A 17,671-nucleotide genomic window follows, 5' to 3' on the forward strand; every position below is an offset into this window, starting at 1 on the left:
ATTCAAATTAATTGCCATGAAAGCTCAACTTAATAGCTGCTGTTGCATGTTTTTGTTGTTTCAGCAAAGCATTAACCAGATTTTGTTAGTTATCTATTTACATTAGTTATTTTCACATTATACGCAATAACAACGCATAATTAAGTAATCAACATTAGAAAAGAGCAGCGAGTTAATGAATTTGAATGGGAAATTGTAGCGCTACCGTAAAGAGAGTGGAGAGTGGTGTGAGCAGAAGGAAAACAAAAATACTATATGTCAGAACTTTTTTAATTATATATTAGGGCGGCTCAAAAAAACATTTTTTTCTTAATACTCTGATCTAAAAAATTGCTTTCTAGACACCGCTAAGAGTGGATCTCCTAGTATGAGCTCTTAATTGTAACAGGAATGTCCACCGGGGAATTTAGTTTTTATGGCCGGTAAACCTTCCTGTTACAAATAAAAGTTCATACTTGGAGAGACTTTCTTAGAGGTGTCTGTCAACCAATTCATCAGAGTACAAAGAGGAAGAAAACACTCGCTCTTTTTGACCTACCCTAATATCTAGTATATACGTAATATATATGCGTATACATATACATATATATATGTATGCATATGCAAACATATTTGTATACACTCCATGAGCTACAGTAGTGTTTAGTAAATAGCAAATCCTCAAGGTACTAATGTGAAAAAATTGTGTTTTCTTCTTCTATTCTCCTTCATTCACTTAATGTAGTAATGCTCAAAAACACCTGTGTGCATAAAAACAAATATATATACACAAAATATATATGCAGATACACAAAACTATCACCCACAATCACTGGCGACTACAATTTAATTAATTAGCAGCATATACATAATACATATTTACAACTTTAGGCATGAAAATATTTACATTCGTCTCGACAGTCACACACACACACTCATACATATATGGTTCTGCGTACGCATTTGTCTACCAACGCACATATGTTTATATTAATTTGGTTTCTTGTATTATTTTTTATTTTGCCTACACATTCACACACATTTACGTTTTTATGCGTATATGTCTATATCAGTTTTTTGTTTACCTATTTAGTGACTTGTAAATTAGTTGGTATTTTAATTAGCAAATAAACTAGTTGAGCGCATTAGCTTGAAATTAGCCTTCACATGTAAATATGTCGTTCAATTTCTCTTGTGTATACGTGTATAAGTACGTTTATGTACCATCACGTCACGCATACGCCCCGTCCAACTTGAAGGTGGCAAGTGACGATGGATTAATGTAATGTGGGCGGCGGCTGGGGAATTTATTTTTTTCGCACTAGAGCTGGAGAATAAATAAATACGGCTATGCATAGCATATGTATATATATGTATTTGTGCATATTTCATATTTTTGAGAAAGAAATTTTTTGTTCAATATCAACTTCTGCAGAAATATTAATTTTTATAGTTATCAGTAGTTTTCGAAGAAATTTTTAATAGTATAAAATGCATAGATATAGATGACTGTCTATGTTTTACGAATATTATTTATGAATCTATTAATATTTCCTATAATTCATATAATAAAATGTAAAAATTTAGTTTTCAATGACATTTTTTCAGTTCATAAAATGAAACATAATATATAGTAATAGCCTTGACAGACGGCAGCGTTAATCCGGATTAACTGCGCACTTAATCAGATCCAAATTTGTAGGTGACAGACGGCAGCTATGCGAGTTTGAAACTCTCATAAACAGCTCATTGTCCTTTTTATAATATTTTCAATGAAAATTGATAGAAGATAAACATTACGGTTGTTAGCCGACCAATTTTTACCAAACCATTTTTATTACAAAAACATATCAACACATTATTTTTAAAACTGCATCATAACATAGAAGTTTTATTGATATTATATTGAGAATTTGATAAACAGCTGTCAGGGTTGCTTGTATTTCATTCACAATAGATGAAAATTGGCCATTTTTAACAATGTTGCCAACGAAAATCTCACAAACTCCCTAAAATTTTGAGAGTTATTTTTGGATTCAGCAACGGAGTTAGCTGTGGTAACTCCTGAATTAATCCCGAAAAATGCAATTAATCTGGTTTAACGCTGCCGTCTGTCAATGCTATAACATAAATAAATATATCTCTTAATACTTTTTAAAGGAAAACATTAAAAAGTATCAGCTAGTAATACTATTTTGTCAAAAATTTATTGCTCATTTCTCTTCGAATCGATTTATAAATTATGTACGAATTTTATTTTAAAAGTATCGTTAAGTTTGTATTTCTTATGAAAGTGTTTAATTATTCGTGAATTTCTAGTATGTCATCCTCAAAGTAATCACCTCCAAATATATTGCACTTCTGACAGAGTTTTTTCCAATCTTCTAAACACTTTTTGTGATCTTGTTTAGCTCCTCCTTCGACTCTGTACAAACAGAGTTATGATTTGTTTTTATTCCCACAATTTAGCAATTTGTGTCAAGTGCATAATTAATACTTGACAGCTGTCAAAGACCTTTTAACTTAGTTTGTAGTAAAATTTGCCTTTCTAAGATGGAGAAAAATTTATTTAAGAAAATAATTAATGAAACTAAAATATTTTCCTTAATTTGCAAATAATTCTTGATTAACTGAGAGTCGGACTCGACGATTTCCACAATTCAGTCGATGTATTCGACAATTAATCCCCCAGAGTGTGGTACTCCTTTCACATCAAAATTACCGAAATGGAATCGATGAAACCTAAATTGCGCATAATTGACCGCCATGGTATCAGAACCATAAACACTGTTGCCATTTTCAGTCACTTAGCTCAATTTTCGCATTTATCACAGAAAAAATGAGAAGTCTGGCGTGTTTTTTCTTTGCTTGTGTTCATTTTTGACACGTATTTAAACATAACTGTGTAATGAAAGTTTTTTTTTGTATAAAATAAGAAGCAAAATATTTAATTAGTTATCAATATTTGTTCTATCGCCTTCATAGTAATCTTTGCCAGATGTAATACACTTACGCCAACGATTTTTGCAGTTCTCGAAGCACTTTTCATAAGCAATTTTTGGGATGAAAAGGGGGTCCACCGTACAAATCTGGTGAATACGGTGTTTGATCGATGGTCTTCATTGTGTTTTTGGCTTTAAATTCGATGGATTAATGCGATGACGCACTACCTTATGTTCTTCATCAGTTGAAGAGGTCAAAGGTCGTGCCGAAGCAGGCATGACTTCAACGATCTCTCGACCGTCTTTGAAGGCTTTGTACCACTCATTAACTTGTGTTTTTGATAAAACTGAAACTCCGTAAACCTTTTCTGATATTCGGAATCTTTCCACACACGAAATTTGGTTATAAAAAGAAATTTTGTGACAAATTCTTTGTTCGATATTTTTATCCATTGTAAAGAGTAGCTGCTGTAAACAAACGTATTGACAGATCGCGCTCATATTTGGCAAAGTAATTAAGGACAATCCTACCAACTTAGCAAAATACATTGTTTTGAAATATCGTTTACCGAAGAATTTGAATTATAATTTTCTTTTACTTTTTTGTCACAATGTATAATGCAACCCAGTCGCGCTTAAACAACGCGAAATACAGATTATTACAGCCAGCTATTACAAAAGTAATACAAATATTTTTAGTTGATCTAATATTTTCTGGGGCACTACATAAATAAACTGACCAGTATAAGCGTAGGCTGTCAAAATATTTCGAATGTGTTATCAATTTTTTTTCCAACAAATTTTGGGAAACAAAAACAACAAAATTTTCAATAATCAATAAAGAAATTATTTTCGCGTGGCTTGCTCTTCTTCATAAAATGCTTCAAATGCAAACTGAAGAACCCAAATATATATAAAAAATAAAAAAATAGTATGCATTTCTTCCATTAGTGAACTGAATCAAAAACTCTAGTACAACCAAATTAACTTAAATCAAAATCTTTATCACAAAAAATACATATAAATCAGTGCTCATTGTTCAACCTACGAAAAAACGAACAAACCGAAACGAATAATAAACTCCCGGTAGTGATTAGTGATAACAAAATGCTCCAGCGGCTATGATTGCCACACTATTCATCTTTTTTGCATTTATACGTGCGTTCCCCTGGCGGAGACGACGACCACGTCCACTACAACTCCCACCAGCCACACCGAACCAGGCGTTACCCCCTGCGTCAACAAACACCACCACCACAGAATCCCACCCAACAACAATTACAATAGTGCCAACAACATCAGCCGAATACCGTGAAAAACCGCCGCCCACAACGCCACTCTCAAACGGCAGCGCCGTGCCGAGCATACAACACGCGGACGCCACCACTAGCAGTAACGGCACTTACGATGCAGTCAAAACGATAGCATCCGCCGATGAGCTGGAGGAGACACCGCGACGCTCGTCCGTATTGCAGACGCGCCGCAAATCTTCGAAATCACTCAAATACCACGAAGTAACTTTCAGCGGCAGCGTCGGTGGCGGCGAGAGTGATGACAATGAGCACGAAACACCGCAGACACGACGCAGCTCCCACCACAAACCGCACCATCATCACCACCATCAGCAGCAGCAACAGCGACATCTGTTGCAGCATCAGCAAACACTGAGCGCCAACTCGCGTCCCACCTCACCGGATAGCCATAGCCATAGCTCGGCCTCACACTATCTCTCGCTCAGCAGCGGTCGTACGCGCACGTCCACCGATTATGAAACTGCCAGCAGTGAGTTGTATAACAGCGCTAGATCGCAGTTGGACCCAACGACTGACATAAACGCTAGTGGCGCCGGCATTGATGCGGCGCATGCGTACGCTGTCAGCGGCACAAACGGTCAATTACCCGCAGCTACCAGCAGCGCGCGCAGTTTGGCAGGCAGTCGTCGTTTTCCACCGCGGCGCGCCGCCACGCTTGCCACCGATACGCTGGTGGGTACGGACGATGAGGGCGCTGTTACCGACGCACACGATGAGGATGGCGAAGAGGCGGGCGACGATGATGATCACGATCCAGATTCATATGATCGTGAAACGGAGGAGTTCTACAGCAATATACAAGATGCTGTATGCCCGTCGGGTACGCGTAGTAAACGTTCATCGCTCTTCTCACGTTCCGATTCGTCAGCTACCACAACTTCGTCTAGTGGTGGTGGTACTTTCACGGGCGGTAAACGACGTTCCACCGCTTCGATTTTATCGTCATCGATGTGCTCCGATGTCATACCGATCGATAGACGTAGTTCGACCGCCACCGAGTATAGTGTACGATCAGCGTCGGGTCAACGGCGTTCCAGCGGACGTATACGCCGTTATATATCACGCATGACGATCGCCGGCGCACGACGACGCACCACTGGCAGGTAGTACTCATTTTATTTTTATTAATTTTTCAATGTACATGTATTATAGAACTTGAGTAACGTGGGATATTTCAGGTTATTATTAAGTGAATGAAGAGTCTCTTATTATATACATATATTATTCGTCCTAGTTTTCTTCACTCTGAAGCGGTTACTATCCCGCAATCGTGACTATTCGATTGAATGAGATCGCTGCTGCATCTATGATCAGAGAGTTGGTTTTTAAGGTAGCTGCTTGCTCATCTGTTCCAGGCCCTTGTGACAAACCTATATTACTCTAGAATATAGACCGAAAAACAACTTCTGTCAAGTCATCTGAAGGATGTACGGTCATTACTTTTTAAGGAGAACTTTTAAAATTAAATTCCGAACTAAATTTGATACTACCTTAACTAATGTGGAGCTGTAGGAAACGCCGCTTTCATAAGATGATAGGAAAACGTCGGAAACCTTATCAGGTTTCGTCAAGTCCGTTTGTCTGTCTGTATATATGCGAACTAGTCTCTCACTTTTAGAGATATCGATCTTAAATTGTGCAAACGTCCTTTTCTTCCCAAGGAGCTGCTTATTTGTCCAAACTATCGACATGAGATCACTACAGCAAGCGATCCCATACAACCTAACCGATCAATGCTACAATTTCTGAACAAATTGCTTAGCTCGCACCACCATACGATATTGCAACCGATGTTGTATAACCTGACTGATCAATGCAACAATCTTTGAATAAATTGTTTAGATCATACCACCATACGATATCGCTGCCAAACAACTTGATCGATAAAACCCAAATCATGGTATGGAAAACTTTTTTATTTGACAAGATAACTTCACAAAATTTAGTACAGATTATTTTCCAAGGCATAGTTACAATATCTGAAAATATTGACCATATCGGACCATTATGAGATAAAGCTGCCACATAAACTGAACGATCCAAAACCAAGTACTTATATAGAAAACTGTCTATTTGACAAAATATTTTGACGAAAATCAGCACGGTTTGTTCAGATTAAACCACTATAGCATTTAGCTACCATAGAAACTGATCGATCAATATCAAAATTAAGGTTTTCATAAAGCATTTTATTAAGTAACCGTAATTCGGCTTGAATAATGTTTATACCAAACAACATAGCTAGAAAGAGTCAGCAAACGTTTACCAGAAACAGTCTTTATATTATGTATGCTATATAGACAATATAAATACTTAACTGGTTGAAAAGTACAGCACCTTTCCAAAGGAATGAAATTGTAAGATTGCGCCTGAAATTAGGCTACATGCTAATAAAGCAGAGAGCAATAAACATTAAAGTACATAACGCATGCTTCTCGTTCAAAAACACATAAAACTTTGCATTTTCAGGACTAACTGTCTACAAACATTGTTTTGAGTCGCTTGCAATCAACACAAAATTAGTGTCATATCCCGCAAGGTCTCCAAAATTTCCAAATCGCACAATCACTCAAAGCGGCAATCACGATTACCACAAGCACCGTTATGCCCTGTAATCAACACGAAAGTAATTGTCTCTGTGAGCATAATTTATTTTCTTTGAAACTTCTCACTTTCACGCATTCGCATTCAAGCGAATTTACAGTTCGATACTGCGTTGCATGGCGCACAAAATGAAATTTGAAAAGTTCTGTTCAAAAAGACATTACCTTAAGTATCCGCAGCATTTACAAAGTCATTCATGTGCGGCACAAATGGGCATCTAACGATGTTTGTGGCACATTGATTGCAATTCGGTAACACACACACACACTTTATTAACGCCTTGATGATACTACAGCACACACTTGCAGTATAACTTCTCAAATGTGAGAATATATGTATATGCGTGTGGGTGTGAGTGTGTGTTGATGTGTGCGTGATGTGCTCATGTGAATTGAATTGAAAACAATTTAGGCGCAACATTTTCGCAAACTGAAATTTACATACATTTAAAAAAGTTCTTCGCACTCACACACATGCGTGCAATTTACACAGCTGTGAGTATATGCATGCCAGCGTGGTGTGTATATGTGTTTGTCTCAGCATAAAATACAATTTATGCATAAAAGTTATGAAATATGCCAACTTTCATACAGGCGACGCAAAGTGAAATAGCAGCGGCTCACACGGCAGATCGAGGAAAGGGGGGAGCGTATAAACAGGGAAAATGAATGGTAGCTTGGCGCAAACTTTAAATTAGCAGCATTTATTGACTTTGCTCTTGCTTCCAATTCGTGTAACTTTATATGCATTTACATATAGTAATATGTCAGTATATATATTGTGTTTATAAAAATTTCCGCTTGACCTGCTGGCTCAGGTTTCGCGCCATACTGAAGTCCTGAACTTTATAAATTTTTCAGTATGAGATTTACGCTGCGGGAGAACAGGTAGCGTGTCCTCTGTGTATGTTTGTTTATATAGAGTTTTATAACAGTTAGATAAATGGATAGAAAAGAAGAAGCCCTGTGTTCGAACTTATAAACTAGCGAAACTAGTAACCAATACAGATTTGCACAGGCGTTTAATTTCCATTCCCACCACTTCGGTGGGATGTCTGAAAGTATGCGCTCCTAAATGTTTAAGGCTTGGCCTCTCAAATGCGGGACAGCCAAATAGAAAGTGTTGAGTTGCTTCCACCTCATCTTTTTCCATACAGCTTCTGCAGATGTCGTCTGCTAAGATTCACAGCTTTACAGCATGGACGACAATAAGTCAATGTCTTGTTAACAGCACCACAACTAGAAAGAGGCTAGCCTAACTTAGGACAAAGAGAGCACTGGATCTCTTGCGATCGGTCTTACGCCAAAGAGCTTTCGCGCAAAGCTTATACCGATGGTGGCGCAGCACCTACCAAGCTCCCGCGAAGCCCAGCTATCTATCCATCAAGAAGATACGAGAGCACCGACCCGCTCCCATACTATTGATAGCAGCTCTATTGTGCCTTTCCCTGTTAGCTCATCAGCTTTACAATTTTCTGCGATTTCGCTGTGGCCTGGCACCCATACCAGTCTTATCACAAAGACACCCGATGTTATTGATAGCGAGGTTAGCCTCCCATGATCAACCCTAAACGCACTTTTAATGATAGACTAGTGTCGCCGCCCTACTATATGAGTGGATGGGCACTTCTCTCAACGAGGCAGCATTCCGGACCTGTGAATCTACTGCTACCTTAATGGCTGCACCCTCGGATTGGAAAATACTGCAAGAGTCAAAAAGTTCAGAGCAGTAGTTGATAGAGAGCTCCTAACAGTAAACCCCTGCACCAACCTTCCCACCAAGCTTTCACCCATCTGTAAAGAAGCTCAATTCCCCTCTCCTACAACGGCTTCTTCCCATCCACAACTCCCTCGCCGGTATATGGGCAGAAAACGATCCAGCAGAATTCGGTTTGATGACTCCATGATTAGTATTCAGACAAGTGTTCTTTTAGGAACCCAAACCTGAGTCTGATAGCAACTTTCGCAACCATACACCTTCCGACAATATCTACGGACACTATGTACAAGATGGCATTCAGTGCCATTTTTGGAGTGGACCTTAGTGTACCACACATGCTGATAAGCGCCACCCGTTGAACGCTCTCGAGTTTCTTTGCAAGTGTGATCTTTCCTAGAACCCTCTATCACATAAAGACTCCATAGAACATAATGGGCTTGACTCTAGTGTCGTAGAGCCAGAGGACCACTTTCGTTAAGAGACCCCACCATTTGTCAATGGCTCCACAATAGCAGTATAAGGCAATCAATGCCTTTTTTGTTCTCTCTTCGATATTCGGCTCCCATGAAAGCTTACTATCTAGGATGAGCCCTAGGCATTTTACTGTATCCGTGGTTGCAGACGGATGTCTCCCATTTTCGGCAGCGGTGCCACCCGGCTGTTATAACTTCTAGTAAATAAAATCATTATTATTACTCAGGACTATTCCCAGTGTTTCCCGAAATTGCATATTTACCACTAAGAGTCAATTTGAAAGGGTTCCTTACTTTTATCCCTGGATCTGATGCAACATATTTATCAACAATTTTAACATTTCAATTTAGGAAATAGAGATATATAGAATTACATTTTTTATTGCAATAATTATACAAAATAAATATTGTAGAGAAATCTATTAAAGTCTTACAAAACTCCACTCCTGCACCAGCTTTTGCTTACGAGCCATGCCCCTCTTGCCACTGCAGATGACGTTTCATCAACTTCAGGCTCAACGGCTTGATTTGCTCGAAAGCTTGCTGCAGTGACACCGCCTCCTGCGTCTTTTCATCCGATCTAGAAACACGCGTTGCACGTCTAATCATTTGCATGGCGATCTCTTTGCAGGCCAAACGTATTTCATCGCCGGTGAAATGCTCTGAGATGCGCACCAATAATTCTATTTGCTCTTTCGTCACTGCCAGCATTATAGGCAGCTGCTTGCCGATGAGTAAAGCGCGTTCTATAGCGTTGGGTAGTTGTACCAAAAGTTTCTTTTCGAAACGTCGCAGAAAAGCATCATCAATATCCCACGGCAGATTGCTGCTTGCCAGCACAAATACACTACTCAAATACACTACTCATATGCTGTTCCATGCCATCCAACAGCTGCAACAGTTCATTCTTGAAACGTTTCGATGACTCATGATCGCTCGGACGGTCACGACGTGATGTTAGACCCTCGATTTCGTCAAAGAAAATAATCGAGGGCGCGTGCTTTTGTGCCATGTGAAAGAGTATACGCATTATTTTTTCGGACTCGCCGCGCCACTTGGACACCACCACACTGCTGGTCACATTGAAGAAAGTCACTTGATTGCGCGTTTCAGCGTAGAGAATTTTCGCAAGCAATGTCTTGCCGCTGCCGGGTGGGCCATGCAGCAGCACCGACTTCCACGGACGCAAACCGTTCGCAAAGAGCTGCGGGTACTTGAGTGGTGTGAGCACAGCCTCCTTAACAATTTCCACGGCGCTCGCATTCCCACACATATCCGTCCAGCTGAGCTTGAGTTCATCACGCATTATTGTCGTCTTTACGAGCTCCGCCAGATTCTGCCAATCCTGCTGATTTAACAGTCCATCAGCTGCGGCACCAGCACCAGCCGGGTGTTCGATCTCTTGCAAACGTACTAGCGCTGATGCGCGGTTCTCTTCGCCACCTATATTGCCAGTGCTGCTGCTCGCCACTATGGTGCTAGCGCTCCCAATAGAACTCAAACTCTCCACTTTCTTAACGGTCAGCTCTAAATCACCTGGATTCGATAATGGCTCAGCTGGCGGTAGCTCAGCCTGCGTTGCACTGGTCGTGTGCGTCAGCGTGTTCTTCGTCTTCGATTTACTTTTCGCATTCACCTCCAACTTCACGGTGGGCTTTAACTTGCGCACAATCTTCGGATACTTTCCGAATTTCAGGTGATAATAGCTGGCGTATTCCAAGTAAATGCTATCCAAATCGATATTGTCGCAAAGCTCATATTCTTCGGCTGGCAGTCGTGCCTCGTTCTTTAACGCCTCAGCCGCTTGATAGAAGCCATTGTCGGCAAGAAATCGTTGTGTGAGAAACAGCAAGTTTCGACGTCGCGCTGCTGCATTGCGTATATCATCTTCCCGTAACATACTTACGAAAACAATTTCCAAATATACTACAATTTTGAAATTGTTTACGAAAAATTTTTAACACTTTTTTTTATTAAATTGAGTATTTGACGTTTTTGAGTTTTTGCTTCAAATTTAGTTTCGTTTTCGAACTGGCAGCGTGAAAAATTCTGTATATTTCGACTATGTTGTTTGTTTGTTGTCAGTGTACTGTTATGGGGACTTGTTATAAAACCGTTAGTTGTGCATGGCAACATAATAAAACAACTTATGTTGGAAACGATGCCGGCATTACGCAGGTAACGGAAGTAAACAAAGTGCTCCAACCGAGAGTTGTGGAACTGTATTCATAAGAGAGCTATCAAAGCTCTGGTGTTGAAAGGTTGAGCTTGAACGTTCTTCGAATGCCAGCATAATTTTTATAGTTTATTCGCTGTCGTTTCTGTGTTATATTTTGAGGCATTATTACTGTTATCTCTTCAATTTATTTTTGAAGTGGCTCTCAAGAGCCTTAAGCTAGATGCTTGCTAGAGTTAAGAACTTCATTTTATAACCCCAGCAATGACTAATGAAAATGGAGGTATGAGTTGAAGTTCACACAAGCAAGGAAAGTTCTCTGAGCGTCATTCACTTGGGGGTGGCCTGAAACTATTCTTTTGCATATGGCTCAAGCAGCTCACAATTTCCGGTCTTAGACCAAGTATCCTCTAGGTAGCCAAAAAACATGCGTTTGAAGGCGAGATAAAATGAGAAGGCGAAACATCTCTCCCCAGGGTTGTGCGAGGAGATTGGGACCCGCCACGTAAAGTAACAGCAATGAAAAGATAAAGGCAGCCTCGGATGAGATGAATGATGTAGTAGCCGGTTTGTTTCTTCAAAAGTAATTTCTGGCTATTTTCAGTGCATGGAATATATCCAGATTCTTGTCCAATATAGACATTTTTTGATGTTGCTTATTTAAAAAAAATATACTTGCATAAAGCACACCTCTGGTTATATTAAATGGTTGGCTTCGGATGAAATATTCCATATTGAAGCTCAACTTTTAGTAAGGAATGAAAAGGCTCCCAGCTACCCTTTGTAGGAAGCGAGTAATAAAAGAGCCAGTTGAATAGAAAATATATTAATTTCCAACTAGAAATTTTCGAAAATTTCTATTTGTGACTAGAATAAACTAGTTCAAAATGGACTAGTTTTGTGTCATTTATTAACAATTTACAAATATATTTTTATATATTTATAGGAAAATTTGAGATTGCCTGATCAAAATTTCCAAAAAATTAACTTTAACATTTTTCATCCGATTGGGCAAAAAACAGCAAAGTAAACTGAAGAGATAACAATTTCGAATTTTCGAAAATGTTTGCTTCAGACTACAAATTTCGAACTGAAAAGTTGATAATGAAATAGTCAATTAAGCAGAAAAGTTAATAGTTTTCAACTATAAATTCTCGGAATGAAAATAAACTAGTTCGAAATGGACTAGTTTTGTGTAATTTTTTAACAATTTTCAAAAATATTTATTTATTTAGTGGAAAATCTGCTGTTGCCTGAACAAAATTTTCAAGAAATTAAATTTTTAATTTTCCCATCCGAGTGAACACTGAAACAGCAAAGTAAATTAAACAGATAGCAATTTCGAATTTTCGAAATTTTATGATTCAGACTACAATTTTCGAACTGAAAAGTGAGTTATAAAATAGTCAATTAAACAGAAAAGTTTGAAATTTTCAACTAGAAATTTTCGAAAAAAGTGAACTAGTCTGAAATGGACTAGTCGGGTATTATTTAAACATTAAAAAAAAAAAACATTTATTTATTCATTGGAAAATCTGAAAAAATTTTCAACAAATTAAATTCAAAATTATTCGATTCGAGTGGGTAATGAAATAGTAAAGTAAACTGAAGAAGCAACAATGTCGAATTTTCGAAAATTTATGCTTCAGACTAGAATTTTCGAACTGAAAAGCAGGTATTTCAATTAAACAGAAAAGTTAAGAGATTTCAACCAGAAATTTTCGAAATGAAAATAAACTAGTTCGAAACGGACTAGTCGTGTGTAATTTAAACATTTTATAGAATTGTTTATTAATGTTTTTTTGGAAATTCTCTGGTTGCCTGATCAAAATATTCCATCGAAGTGGGCAATAAACAGCAAACTAAGCTGAAGAGACAATAATTTCGAATTTTAGAAAATTTTTGCTTTAGGCTAGAACTTTCGAACTAAAAAGCGGGTAATGAAATAATCAATTAAATAAGAAAATTAAAAGTTTTCAACTAGAAATTTTCGAAATGAAAATAAACTAGTTTGGAATGAACTAATCGTGTATTATTTAAACATTTTATAAAAATATTTTTTTATTTATTTATTTACTGGAAATACCAAAAGCTAATAATTTGCAACTAGAAATATCGGAAAATTTACTATTGAGACTAGAAAATTTCGTAGTTGGAAATGAACCAAAGTTCGATTACAATTAATATTTATAAAATACAAATCATACAAATTATTATTCAATTATTTATTGGAAAGTGCGGCGTTGCCAGAGCTAAAATTTCAATAATTTAAATTTTACTAAAGAAAATATAGTCCAAAAATTTGCGGTTACCACATCAAAATTTTGATCAATTTCAATTTTACTGAAAACAGGCTAGTCCAAAAAATGCTAGAGAGGGAGAGAGGAGTCAGTTATGAGCAAATTGAAAAGTATTTTAGTAATTATGTTCACTGTAGGTCTGAAAATTTTAAAATTCGATTTTGCGGAACGAAAATAAATTTTATTATTTTTAATGTTATTTCTCCATTTATTTATTATTTCTTACTTTTATATTCGCAAATCTAATATGGTCTTCATAATAAAGTTGTACTAGTCAAAACTACTATTTGTCAAACCGAAATCTGACATCTGGCAAGCACTTACCATATAAAAAATTCCAAGTGCTTGCATTGAAAAATCTTAGTCACCTGACCAGTTGCCCATTAGTTTCATACCATTTCGAAAACAGTTTGCAATTACTCCATTTCACTGCATGTTAGACTTAGGCGCATCTCTTTCCGGTAGCACATACTATATATACTTAGTAACGTGCATAATGGTTAGCACTACTACTACTGCGTATAAATCAGTTTGTGGCATGAAACCGCATTATTGACTCGCTATTGATGTTTTATGGCACGTGAAGGATGCGTTTAATACTTTCCACTCTGTTTGCACTTGCCAATAAATAACTACAACGACAACAAAAATAAAAACAATAACAACAGCAACAACAACTCATAAAAGCATTTTGAAATTATGAAAAATTGCCCATAAAAAGGTGTACTAGTTTGCTAACACATGCGCTTTTTGTGGCTTTTATTAGTTTCGTAGCATTTTAATTAAATAAAAGCATTAGGTTGTACTGCTGAAAATTGAAAATTGCAAAAAATATTGTATATATGGGAATATTATTAATAATGAATTTGAAAAAAATGCTTGTACATGAAAACTAATTACATAAATAGCTCAATCAACAGCCTCAATAATATTTGACATACGCGCTATGCCCAGCTGCTGCTCATCAATTTTAATTCTATGCAAATTTCATTCGCATTTATTTCGTTCAAAGTTTTCATTATTTTTTCTCATAGTTTCTTTGCATTGCTGTGCTTGTTTTGCATGTTTTTCATTTTATTTTGTGTTTTTGGTTTAATATACTGTTTTTTTTTTGCTGTTGGCTGTAACGAATTTGCATTCATTAATTTTAATTGCCCATAAATAGGAAGGTCACAAAGAGTGTTTATTAAAAAACAAAAGAAAACAAGTAAGGAAGGGCTAAGTTCGGGTGTCACCGAACATTTTATACTCTCGCATGGTAAAGTGATAATCGAGATTTCATTATCCGTCATTTACATATTTTTCAAATACCGTATTTGTGTAAAGTTTTATTCCGCTATCATCATTGGTTCCTAATGTTTATACTCGTATTATACAAAGAAGGCATCAGATGGAATTCAAAATAGCTTTATATTGGAAGAAGGCGTGGTTGTGAACCGATTTCAGCCATATTTCGTACATGTCATCAGGGTGTTAAGAAAACATTATATACCGAATTTCATTGAAATCGGTCTAGTAGATATGCTTCTTGGTCCATAAGTGGGCGGCGCCACGCCCATTTTCAATTTTTAAAAAAAGCCTGGATGCAGCTTCCTTCTGCCACTTCTTCCGTAAAATTTAGTGTTTCTGAAGTTTTTCAACGCACTTTTAGTGATTTTGAACAAAACCTTTGTATGGGAGGTGGGCGTGGTTATTATCCGATTTCTTCCATTTTTGAACTGTATAAGAAAATACCTGAAGAAAACGACTCTGTAGAGTTTGGTTGACATAGCTATAATAGTTTCCGAGATATGTACAAAAAACTTAGTAGGGGGCGGGACCACGCCCACTTTTCCAAAAAAATTACTTGCAAATATGTCTCTCCCTAATGCGATCCTTTGTGCCAAATTTCACTTTAATATCTTTATTTATGGCTTAGTTATGACACTTTATAGGTTTTCGGTTTCCGCCATTTTGTGGGCGTGGCAGTGGGCCGATTTTGCCCATCTTCGAACTTAACCTTCTTATGGAGCCAAGGAATACGTGTACCAAGTTTCATCATGATATCTCAATTTTTACTCAAGTTACAGCTTGCACGGACGGACGGACAGACGGACGGACAGACGGACGGACAGACAGACATTTTCGACTCTACTCGTCGCCCTGATCACTTTGGTATATATAACCCTATATCTGACTCTTTTAGTTTTAGGATCTTACAAACAACCGTTATGTGAACAAAACTATAATACTCTCGTTAGCAACATTGTTGCGAAGTATAAAAATAGAAATGCATATATACATATGTATGTACACATGTAGTAAATGTTATGCGCTCATATAAAATCGTAATAAAAAATTATTATGCAATTTTCCATTTAATTGAGATTGTGAAGTTATTAAAATTGAAAAGCCTTTAACATTATTGAATTGAATTTTTTATTAGAATTTTGAGTGAAAACTTATAAAGCAGTAATTTCGATAAAAAAAAATATAAAAACACGAAAAAACATCAACTTCGTTGGCACCGAAGCTATAACACTTTCACTATTACAAGGGATTCCTTCCTTAAACGAACTTGATTCTGATCGTTCAGTTTGTTTAGATGCTACACATTGTGTGGTTTTTCACGACGTATGCCATAAAGGCTCGAACTGAACAACTTCCTTGGAGATTGCACCATTGTTTTGAAGAAAAACACATGCCAAATTTGAAGAAGATATCTCTCAAATGAAAAAGTTTTCCATAGAAGCACTTAATTCCGATCGTTCAATTTGTATGCCAGCTGATCATATACATATGTTCTATAAAACCCAGCCAGTTTTTCAGCCATGTAACTTGATGAATTTTCCTATCTAGTACCACAGATAACTATATTTCAGGCCCCGTTTGAGGACGCTTCATCACGGAAACCGTTGTGTCAAAGATACTATTATTTGCCCACCCTGACCTTAATGTCGCCAAGAAAGATTTTGACATCGTGGCGGGAGCAGCTCTCATAAGTGCACTCCAGGCGCTCATAAAAACCATCTTTGCTAATATCGTCCTTCTCTTCCGTCGGGGCGTGGGCGCAAATTAGCGATATGTTGACTAGTCTACCGGGGTGAATGCCAGGACTCGACGACGGGGTCTCTCTCCCACCACGAATCTCACACCAAATTTGCGCTCCTTTATATGGCCACTGTAGTAAATGCCGCAAGGACCTACTCGTCTCAGTCCTTGTTCCATCCATGCAACTTCTTGGACGGCAGTGATATCAGCCTTTACTTTACTAAATCATAATCCTTAACGAACGTCAAAAGGAGGGCCTCTGATACGAGGCTGTTTTGACCTTTTCATTGGGTGTGTTGTCCCGGCTCTTATAAAGCTGTCTAATAGATATCATCCCATGCGTAAAATTTAATGTCTCCGGCATATTATTATTTATTCGTCGCTCTTTTAGTAGTTCTTAACAAATACCGTTATATGGGGAGTAGGCGGGGAAATAATGATTTCCTTCATTTTCACACTTTTGTTGATCACATATTCATATATCTATCAATTTTTATGTTGCTTTGGTAGAAGGAGTTTTGAAAAAGGCTTCAAAAGTAGTTAATTTTTGTTTCTCAACCATTTCCAAACATTTTAAAAGGAAAAGTCATCAGTTTCGTAACAGATTTCTTCTATATATTTTTCTCTCTCTAACTCTCTATAGCTCTTTCAATATCTATATCGCTATGTCTCTCTCTTACCGTGGTTCTCACTCTTCGCTACTGTGTCGCGCTCACTCTTTTACTGTACCTCTCTTTTTTTCTTACTGTAATCTCTTTCTTATTGCTCCTAGCTATTTTTCAATTAAGCCAACGGATAGTATAAATTTATAACGGTAAATTTTAATGCCTTATTTCTTTTAATCGGTATTATGATTAAATTTTGACTTAAACAAAGTCGATTTCATGAAGCTCTATGAATACTGCTTCCTTTCGTATAATCTAAAAATGTCTCTGAAAAATTTACTAAAGCTATCCTAAGGGACAAGGTCAGCTTAGAGCTCTCAAAAGGAGCCTACTGTTTTCAAGAAGTCCTCGGCTTGGGACGGACATTTAAGGAACTCTGTGATCTAAAAAACGAAATTCTAATTCTGAACTTGCAGAAATCTTTGTTATTTCACTCCAGGGATCTGAACTGTTTCACAGCTGTTTTGTAA

At 37.3% G+C, this 17,671-nt stretch overlaps 2 protein-coding genes across 10 annotated transcripts in view; one reads left to right on the top strand and one right to left on the bottom strand.

Annotated features, from left to right (window-relative positions):
• Window positions 1-17,671, top strand: part of LOC126760511 (cAMP-specific 3',5'-cyclic phosphodiesterase) — a 535,699-nt gene that overhangs the window by 415,514 nt on the left and 102,514 nt on the right. For 2 of the 9 annotated variants that reach the window (XM_050476194.1, XM_050476195.1), the window contains exon 2: window positions 3,873-5,337. The exons of the other annotated variants lie outside the window; for them this stretch is intronic. In XM_050476194.1, the coding sequence (XP_050332151.1) occupies window positions 4,043-5,337 (1,295 nt within the window). In that variant the 5' untranslated portion in view covers window positions 3,873-4,042. The remainder of the gene's footprint in view (window positions 1-3,872; window positions 5,338-17,671) is intronic. 9 annotated transcript variants of the gene reach the window in all.
• Window positions 9,493-11,008, bottom strand: LOC126760528 (katanin p60 ATPase-containing subunit A-like 2). Its single transcript, XM_050476227.1, is given in 2 exon segments — window positions 9,493-9,885; window positions 9,887-11,008. Coding segments are annotated over 2 exon segments (1,437 nt in total). The 5' UTR covers window positions 10,931-11,008.

The sequence above is a fragment of the Bactrocera neohumeralis genome, chromosome 5 (assembly GCF_024586455.1).
Source record: "Bactrocera neohumeralis isolate Rockhampton chromosome 5, APGP_CSIRO_Bneo_wtdbg2-racon-allhic-juicebox.fasta_v2, whole genome shotgun sequence".
Classification (NCBI taxonomy): domain Eukaryota; kingdom Metazoa; phylum Arthropoda; class Insecta; order Diptera; family Tephritidae; genus Bactrocera; species Bactrocera neohumeralis.